The 10,064-nt window shown below is 44.4% G+C and overlaps 1 protein-coding gene across 1 annotated transcript; it reads left to right on the plus strand.

Annotated features, from left to right (window-relative positions):
• The first annotated feature begins 1,788 nt into the window (after window positions 1-1,788).
• LOC130480966 (zinc finger protein 665-like) lies at window positions 1,789-3,336 on the plus strand. The gene is made up of 2 exons (XM_056853638.1): window positions 1,789-2,579; window positions 2,664-3,336. Exons 1-2 carry the CDS (start codon window positions 1,789-1,791, stop codon window positions 3,334-3,336), a joined length of 1,464 nt encoding a protein of 487 aa, XP_056709616.1.
• Window positions 3,337-10,064: the final 6,728 nt, after the last annotated feature.

Consider the following 10,064-nt stretch of genomic DNA (forward strand, 5'->3'; position numbering starts at 1 on the left):
TTCTGTCCACATCCGTTTTGAAGTGAGGCCTCCAGAACTGCACACAACACTCCAGGTGTGGCCTGACCAATACAGTGTACAGCGGAACTATGACATGTTGCGATTTGGATGTTATGCCTCTGTTGATACCCTCCAAGATTAGCTTTTTTTGCTACTGCATCACACTGGCTGCTCATATTTAGCATACAGTCCATCCGTACCCCATGATCTTGTTCGCGCACACGGCTACTCAGAAGTGTTTCCCCCAGCCAGTATGCGTGCATTTTTGTTACCCAGATGTAGGACTCTGCATGTATCCTTGTTGAATTACATCTTGCTCTGATCTGCCCGCTTTTACATTGTGTCCAGATTTGTAAATTGAATGAGTAATCTCTCCACCCCTCCTCCAGATCATATATAAAAAAAGGCCCAGAATCAAGCCCTGAGGCACCCTACTGGATAGTTCATTCAGATGAAATGCCACTGACGCCTACTTTTTGGGTGCAGTTCTCCAACCAGTTCCCTATCCACCTAACTATCTTAGAGTCCTAGAATTCTGCCCTCATATACCTACGCGTGGTGTCTTCTGTGGTGCTGAACTTCATTCTCTGATAAAATGTCCTCTTCTGCATTATCCTTAAGAGGTTCATAAAAAAAGAAATGAAATAAACCAAACCACTCATATGACAGCCTTTATTCTAAATATAAGTTGTAACTTTTATACTAAAATATTATTGAACCATTGTATTAAAAGCTGTTGGGGAGTGTTAAGAATATCCACAGGGAGGCAGTGAAGTGTTCAGATGAAAATCACGGATGCAGAGAGCCAAAGTTGTCTGTGTCCCTTGGCCAGTTTAGAAGCCAAATTAAAACAGAGAAAGTAACTTGGTCTGCATTCACTTTGCAAAAAGGTTAACTCTGTTATAACTCCAGATTATAGACTTACTTCCCCTTCTAATGAGAAAGCTTTGTTCCATCAGGTGGAATCAGAGCCAGTGTGGTATAGTGGTTAAGAGAGATCGACTCTAAAGTGGAGAACTGGATTTGTATCCCCACTCCTCTACTTGAGCGAGGAACTTTAATCTGGTGAACCGAGTTGGTTTCCCCACTCCTACATATGAAGCTTGCTGGGTGACCTTGGGCTAGTCACAGTTCTCTCAGAACTCTTTCAGCCCCACCTACTTCACATGGTGTCTGTTGTGGGGAGGATAGGGAAGGTAATTGTAAGTCGGTTTGATTCTCCTTCAATTATAAAGTTGGCATATAAAAACAAATTCTTCTTCATCTTCTTCAGGTAACAGGAAGGTTGGCGAGAATTATAGAGAACGATGTGGGGTTTCTTTCGAAACAACCAGCCATGAAGTGGAGGAAGAGCCTTCTGGGAATCAAGAAGAGTCAAGGAGGCAGGAGAAAAACAAAGGGGAGAAGTCAGGGGGTCAGTCTTTAGTTTTCCAGGCCAGTAGCTTACTCAAAAAGGCAGCGCAAGAAAAGAATCACAAGGGAAAGAGGAGGAATGAACCTTCTGAAAGTGGAGAAATATTGAGATGCGAATCCAACTTTTGTTCTTCCCATCAGAGGATCCATACACTGTATGAAACTTATAAATGCTCTGAATGTGGTAAGGGGTTCAGTAGGCTCATCAGCCTCACTACTCATAAGAGAATCCATGTGAGGGAGGAACCATCTGAGAGTTCAGAGTGGGAGAACAGTTTTGGTCTGAGTGAAAGCCTTCCTTCCCATCAAAGAACCCACACAGGCCAAAAACCATGCCGATGCTCAGAGTGTAGGAAAAGGTTCAGGGGTAACACAATGTCTACTTTGCATCAGAGAATCCATTCAGAAGAAAAACAATATAAATGCTTGGAATGTGGAAAGCGCTTCCGCAGGCGAGCACACCTCACTGTGCACCAGAGAGTCCACTCCAAAGAGAAACCATATAAATGCTTGGAGTGTGGAAAGAACTTCGCTCACAAACATGGATTGACTTCCCATCAGAGAATCCACACACAGGAGAAGCCATATGTGTGCTTGAAGTGTGGAAAGAACTTTACTCACAAACATGGACTCACTTCCCATCAGAAAATCCACACAAAGGAGAAGCCATATTTCTGCTTGCAGTGTGGGAAAACCTTCCGTTGGAGTTCAGGCCTCACTCGCCATCAAAGAATCCACACAAAGGAGAAGCCATATTTGTGCTTGAAGTGTGGGAAAACCTTCCGTTCGAGCACAACCCTCACTTCCCATCAGAGAATCCACACAAACGAGAAGCCATATGTGTGCTTGGAGTGTGGGAAAACCTTCCGTTGGCGCAATACCCTCACTTTCCATCAGAGAATCCACACAAAGGAGACGCCATATGTGTGCTTGGAGTGTGGGAAAACCTTCCCTGTGAGGTCATCCCTCACTTCACACCTGAGAATACACTCAGGGGAGAAACCATACAAGTGCACGGTATGTGGGAAATGCTTTAGTCAGAGTTCCCACCTTAGTTCCCACCGAAGAATCCATTCTGGAGAGAAACCCTATCAATGCCAGGAGTGTGGAAAAGGCTTCAGTCAGAGTTCACACCTGAACGTACACCTAAGAATCCACACGGGAGAGAAGCCATATAAATGTTTGGAATGTGGAAACAGTTTCACTTGTAGCCAACACCTTAAATCACATGAAAAAATCCACACGGGGGTGCAGCCATATAAATGCCTGGATTGTGGGAAAAGCTTCAGTCAGAGCTTAAGCCTTAGGGTACATCAAAGAGTCCACACAGGGGAGAAGCCGTATAAATGCATGGAATGTGGGAGAAGCTTCAGTTCCAGCTCACACCTGACTATGCATCAAAGAGTCCACACAGGGGAGAAGCCATATACATGCATGGAATGTGGGAGAAGCTTCAGTTACAGCTCAACCCGTACTTTGCATCAAAGAGTCCACACAGGGGAGAAGCCGTATGAATGCATGGAATGTGGGAAAAGCTTCACTTCTAGCCAGTACCTTAAAAAACACAAAAGAATCCACACAGGGCAGATGCCATATAAATGCCTGGATTGTGGGAAAAGCTTCAATCAGAGCTCAAGCCTTAAGGTACATCAAAGAGTCCACACAGGGGAGAAGCCGTATAAATGCATGGAATGTGGCAGAAGCTTCAGTCGGAGCTCAACCCTTACTTTACATCAAAGAGTCCACACAGGGGAGAAGCCATATAAATGCCTGGATTGTGGGAGAAGCTTCAATCAGCACTCAAACCTTAAGCTACATCAAAAAGTCCACACAGGAGAGAAGCCATTTAAATGCATGGAATGTGGAAAGAGTTTTGGCAGTCGTTCACAGTTTACATCACACAAGAGAACTCACATGGGATAAATGGTTAAATGCATACAGTGTGGAAAGAACTTCACCAGCTGTGCACAGCTTGTATGTGTGTGTGTTAAGTGCCGCCAGGTTGCTTCCAACTCTTGGCAACACTATAAATCAATGTCCTCCAAAACATCCCATCCTTAACAGCCTTCTCAGGTCCTGTAAACTGAAGGCTATGGCTTCCTTTATAGAGTCAATCCATCTCTTGTTGGGTCTTTTCTTTTCCTGCTGCCTTCATCTTCTCCTGGCATGATTGTCTTTTCCAGTGACTCCTGTCTTCTCATAATGTGACCAAAATAAGATAGCCTCAGTTTAGTCATTTTAGCTTCTAGCGTCAGTTCAGGCTTGATTTCATCTATAACCCACTGATTTGTTTTTTGGCAGTCCACGGTATCCGTAACACTCTCCTTCAACACCACATTTCAAAGGAATCTACTTTTTCCCTATCAGCTTTCTTCATTGTCCTGCTTTGACACCCATACACATGGCGAATACTATGGCATGAATTCACTTGATCTTGGTTGCCAGTGACGCATTCTTACAATTAAGAATCTTTTCTATCTCCTTCATGGTTTCCCTTCCCAATCTTGATCTCTTTCTGATTACAGGACATCATAAATTCCACACCAGAGAGGGGGGGAAATATAGACGAGGGGTGTCAGACATGTGGCCCGCGGGCCAGATGCGGACCCTGGAGGGCTTCCCTCCAGCACGCAAGGCAGCCGGCCCCCACTCCCCTTTCTGGGCTTCCTGGGGCTGCTGCAGCCTGCGAGTCCAGCCAGCCGCCTTCCGCCATCCCTTTCTGGACTTCCCAGAAACTGAAGTTTGTGCTGTCTCCCCGCCAGGAGGCAGTGCAATTGTCATTCCCTTCCCACCTAGCCGAGCCCTACGTGGAGCTTGACTGGGGGGGGGGGGAGGGGAAACTGAAAAATCTTCACTCCCTTCCTGCCCTAGCTAAGCTCCATGTGGAGCTTGACTGGGGGAGGGGGAAACTGTGCTTGTGTGTTTGTGTGTGTGTGAAGCGCTGTGAAGTCACTTCAAACTCATGAAGCTCGTGTCTCTGGTACCTGGCATTACATTTTATGGTATTCATTTATTTATTTGGTACACATGGCCTGGCTCAACCTACTGATATTTGTGCCATATCCGGCCCTCATAACATATGAGTTTGACACCCCTGATCTAGATGCAGGGACTGTGGAAAAAGATTCAGATGGAGATGCCATTTTAGATCCCATCAAAGAATGCATGAAGAGGAGAAATCATAGAAATGATTGCACTAAAACAATTTTTTGTAATACAACAAGCTTTACAGATGGCAAAAAATTCACAGAGTCCCCCAAATGATTTAATGATTAATTAGGAAATGACTTATTTTCCCGTGAGCCCCCAACTTTAGTAAACATCAGGGAGCCTGCTAATGGAGAAGCGTTTCAGAGATCAGTGGTAAACCTGATGATTTTTAGTTGTCTTGAGCCTGCAGAGGAGGAAGAAGGGGAGGTTAAAACTATGTGGGTTTCAAAGTGGCTTACAACAGCCTTCCCATCCTCTCCCCACAACAGACACCTTGTTAGGTAGGTGGGGCTGAGAAAGTTCAGAGAGAACCGTGATTGGCCCAAGGTCACTAGAATAGTTTTACAATTTATTAAACTGGAGGGCCTTACGTGAAAACTTTGAAAAAGGTATTGAATAATATCAGAGGATAAACATTTTTTCTTTTTTTTAAAAGAAATGAATATGTAAAGCACATATACCCTCTTCCCCCCCTTTTTTGTTGTTGTGTGCAAGCGTGTGATTATTTTGTTTTTCTTTACAATAACTTGATGGTATCATCTTTTATATTGGATAAGAGGTTACTATATGGTTCTTTTGTTTGTCTCATTGTAAAGTTGATTTTTTGTTCTGTATGCGTGTATATATGAAATGATTTTTAAACAACGCTCCAAAGTACAAAATAGAAGATTTGTATAGCTAAGCATGCAGGTGAAACAGAGAACAGAACCTTGCAGAGAATGAGGACTTTGAATTAAGTAACCAGTACTTTTCCAGTCTAGCAAATGCTAGAGACTTCCTATGTGGTTCTCTTGCTTAAAGGAACAAACTGGACATCACAGAAACCAGGACTCAGCTTGCAAAAGATAACCCTTCTACGAGGTGATAAAGAGCCCTGGAAATCTTGTCCTAGCAAACAGACTCTCCCTCTGCCAATTTCCATTAATAACAACCCAGAGCTGGCAATAGGATAACCCCTTTTTAATGACCAAACAAGTTACAAAATAGTTAGCAAACTTGTAGAATATCAGGCAGGTGTCATTAAACAAAACTAGCAAAGGTGGGCGTTGTTGTTTTTTTAAAGCAGTGTGGGATATGTCACGGTAATTTCAGAAATAAAACAAACTTTTTTTCTCATGGCTCATGCAATTGTATGTATGGAAGGAGAGCCTGTGGTGTCAGGGTGTGGAAGGGCAGCCTGTGTGCTACAAGTCTGTAATAGGGTTGCCGGCTCTGGGTTGGGAAATACCTGGAGATTTTGGGGAGTGGATCCTAGGGAGGCGAGGGACTTCAAAATACTGTCGAAGACTTTCACGGTCAGAGTTCATTGGTTCTTGTAGGTTATCCGGGCTGTGTAACCATGGTCTTGAATCTGCACCTTACAAACCTACAGTCTGGTTCAGGGTTGTAGATGACACATTTACTATTTGGAGCCATGGTGAAGAAAAATTAATGGACTTTCTAAACCATCTTAATAATATCCATCCAAACATTCAGTTTACCATGGAAAAGGAAATTGAGGGTAAACTCCCATTTCTTGATACCCTCATCCGTAAAACAAACTTTCAGTTAGGTCACAAGGTCTACCGGAAACCAACTCACACAGATCACTACTTACACAAAAACTCCAACCACCACCACTCCCGACAGAAAAGAGGAATAATCAAAACATTAATGGACCGTGCAAGACGGATCTGTGAACCACAGTTTCTCAAGGAAGAAATTAATCATCTAAATCACACACTGCTAGCAAATGGCTCTTCCAAGAATGAAATCAGAAGGGCCATTAAACCAAACAAAAATCAGAAAACTTAGGAAAAACAGTCTCCCATAGGAAAGGTATTCTTGCCATTTATTAAAGGAGTCACTGATAGGATGGAGAAACTTTTGAAAAAACATAACCTACAAACAGTGTTTAAACCCACCAAGAAAATGCAACAAATGCTACGATCAGCAAAAGACAAAAGAGACCCCCTCACCTCTGCAGGAGTATATCGTATACCTTGCAGCTGTGGACAAGTTTACATCAGGACCACAAAACGCAGCATACAAACTAGGATAAAAGAACATGAAAGATACTGCAGACTGGGCCAACCTGAGAAATCAGCAGTGGCTAAACATGGACTGACACAAACAGGACACAGGGTCTTATTCCAAGACACTGAAAGACTGGACAGTTCTACCAACTATTTTGTCAGATTGCACAGAGAAGCCATTGAAATTCATAAACATCAGCACAACTTTAACAGAAAAGAGAGTTTAAGAATGAATAAGGTTTGGTTTCCTGTCCTGAAAACCTCCAGACTAACAAAGACTACAGTCAACAATAACCATGCAGATTAGCTTTGGATTGCACACATTAACAGATCACTTCAGGATACAATGGTTCCATATTAACATACGACATCCTCATTAGCACATTATCTTGATACTTACAGGACAATGATTAGCACATTACCTTTGATACTTTTTGCAGGACAATGATTCAGGTCAAACCCAACCCCTTTCTGACTACATATTACTCTTCCTACACACTTGACACTGAGAGACACTGTCCTTCAGTGTTACTCCTCTGAAGATGCCTGCCACAGCTGCTGGCGAAACATCAGGAAAGAAAATACCAAGACCACAGTTACACAGCCCGGATAACCTACAAGAACCAAGGGACTTCAGCTGGTATAATGTCACCAATACAGGTTTCTGCGGGGGGTGGACCCAAAAAGAAGCCAATGGCACCAGAACCGGTGTTTGGACCGGGCACCGCTGTATGTCTTCTTGGAGGGGACAGTCTCTGGAGTGTGGGATGTGTCATTTGGGGTGGTCCAAAGATTATTTTGGGGTGCATCTGAGCCCCATTGTCTGCATGTGCCTTGGTCCTTGGGGCACCTCACTTGGGAGCCACTGGGACAAGAACCGGACTTTGGACCAGGACCCTGCATGCACCATCTTGAAGGGCACGGTCCCCTGGATGTGGGGGTGTATGATATGTGGGGTCCAATCCATATTTTGGGGTGCAGAGCTCCAGTTCCTTATTCAAAACCTCTTTGCAATACAGCCAATAGCACCAGAACTGGTGTTTGGACCGGGCACCGCTGTATGTCTTCTTGGAGGGGCCAGTCTCTGGAGTGTGGGGATGTGTCATTTGGGGTGGTCCAAAGATTATTTTGGAGTGCAGTCTGTATGGGCATCTGTCCTGGGTCACCCCACTTGGGAGCCGCTGGCACAAGAACCGGACTTTGGACCAGGACCCAGCATGCGCCATCTCGAAGGGCACGGTCCCCTGGATGTGGGGGTGTATGATATGTGGTGGTCCAATCCATATCTTGGGCTGCAGAGCTTTTGAAATGTCCTCAAAATCATTCAGGAACTAGGAAATCTGAATAAGGAACTGGGAATAGGGAACGAACTGGGAATAAGGAACCAACTTCAGCCTCTTTCATATAACTTATGTTATAACTCATAGCTGCATGATTTTTATGTTATAAGGTTTACACTCCGCCTTTTCCCGGCCAAAGCGGGGCTCAGGGTGACTTACAACGCTTCAATATAATGATGTAAAATCATACACAAGATAAATTTATAACTTTTACTAGGAATCTTGTTTTTCAATTCAAACATTATCATATCTTGTAATTTGTTCGATGATTTCCTGACACCATTGAATGCTGTAATCCATTTACTGATTGATTGGGGAAATTTTTTTTTGTCATGCTTGTAATTTGGTCCCAGTGAAAATAAAAATTGTAAGTCACACGACAGATACACATAACTGTACATTAACAAAATGCAACAAAAGAAGGAAACATCCAAAAAAGACAGATCACAATGTTTAAAAAGAAAAAAGAAATTAAAATGTTTGCAGTTACTATTACGTAAAACAGTTATTTGCAGCTGCAAACACATTATTGATATATGAAGTCACCTCTTTTCCTAAATTCCTGGGACTAAATAAAGAATGGGGGAAAGGTTTATTGTAGACTGCCCAGAAAATATATACAGATTTCAAACACCATAAAAAAGATCTGCACTCACTGTGAGAGTTCCTGACCTCCCTGTGCAAACTCCATACAGACCCTCACACTCACTTGATTTGCTGCTAATCTAATCTGAACAGTTAATTTTCCAAACACCCCGGCTCCTTTCCCATGGGGTGGGCGAGGCAGGAATGTCTCCGCCACTCCTGACTGGCTCCCTTTGCAAGAAGAGGCAGCTTCCCAGCCCAGGGGAAAGCCCTGCTTGGCCCAATCCTTCCTCGGAGTCTGGGGATGTGTCATTTGGGGTGGTCCAAAGATTATTAAATAGTTAGCAAACTTGTAGAATATCAGGCAGGTGTCATTAAACAAAACTAGCAAAGGTGGGCGATGTTTTTTTAAAGCAATGTGGAATATGTCATGGTAATTTCAGAAATAAAGCAAACTTTTTTTCTCATGGCTCATGCGATTGTATGTATGGAAGGAGAGCCTGCAGTGTCAGGGTGTGGAAGGGCCGACTGTGTGCTACAAGTCCGTAATAGGGTTGCCGGCTTTGGGTTGGGAAAGACCTGGAGATTTTGGGGGGTGGATCCTAGGGAGGCGAGGGACTTCAGTCACCTTCCAACGCAGCCATGTTCTCCAAGGGAACCGATCCCTGTGGTCTGGAGCCCAGCTGTAATTCCGGGAGATCTCCAGCCCTACTAGCAAGCCTGCAAAAAAAACACCAAAATTCTCCCCAGTGTCCCCTCTTGCATCTCCCCTTTCCCCCTCCTTTTATTGCAACTCCCTTCCTGCCCAAATGCATTTTAAGCTCATCAGGTTTTGGGGGCGGAGAGAGGGCTGCTTTTGCTGCTGCTGGCCTGCGTGGGAAGATCCCCGGCTACTTTCCCACGGGGGGGGGGGGCGAGGCAGGAAGGTCTCCGCGGCTCCTGATTGGCTCCCTAGGCAGGAAGAGGCAGCTTCCCAATCCTTCCTCGGGGCAGAGCTGTTGAGGAGGGTGCTGTAATGGTTAATAAAACAGGCGAGTTCACAGTGCCTAGAGAGGAAGGAAACGGGGGCCAGGAGGGGGGGGTGTTAATTGCAGGCCCCTCTTCCTGCTCCAGCCCCTTTCTCATTCTGCAGATACCTGGGAACGGGAGCCGTGGAGGTTGCAGTTAGAAAGCCTGTTTGGAGACACAGAGTTTTAAGGTGCAATTGGGGTGGGTGGGGGGTGTCTTTCTTAGGGGGAGGAGAAATTAAAGCGAGAGAGAGAGAGATGGAAATGGGGCTGTGTAGGATGCCAATCGAGTGCAATCTGATGAAAACCTGCGTGGCACGTGTGTTTGCATAACACAGCTTTGTTTGGAAAAAATAACTGATCAGGTTAGATTAGTAGCAAATCAAGAGAGTGGTGCAGATCTTTTTAATGGTGTTTGAAATCTGTATATATTTTCTTGGCAGTCTAAAATAAACCTTTCCCCCAGTATTGTCGAAGGCTTTCACGGTCAGAGT

Source organism: Euleptes europaea, chromosome 1, assembly GCF_029931775.1.
Source record: "Euleptes europaea isolate rEulEur1 chromosome 1, rEulEur1.hap1, whole genome shotgun sequence".
NCBI classification, from domain to species: Eukaryota; Metazoa; Chordata; class Lepidosauria; order Squamata; family Sphaerodactylidae; genus Euleptes; species Euleptes europaea.

What these genes read in the sequence shown, in the direction of transcription:
- LOC130480966 (XM_056853638.1), top strand. Translation starts at nt 1,789, where the DNA reads ATGTCTACTTTGCATCAGAGAATCCATTCAGAAGAAAAACAATATAAA. An exon ending in CTAAGAATCCACACGGGAGA is followed by an intron (nt 2,580 to 2,663) that starts GAAGCCATATAA and finishes CCACACGGGGGT; the next exon opens with GCAGCCATATAAATGCCTGG.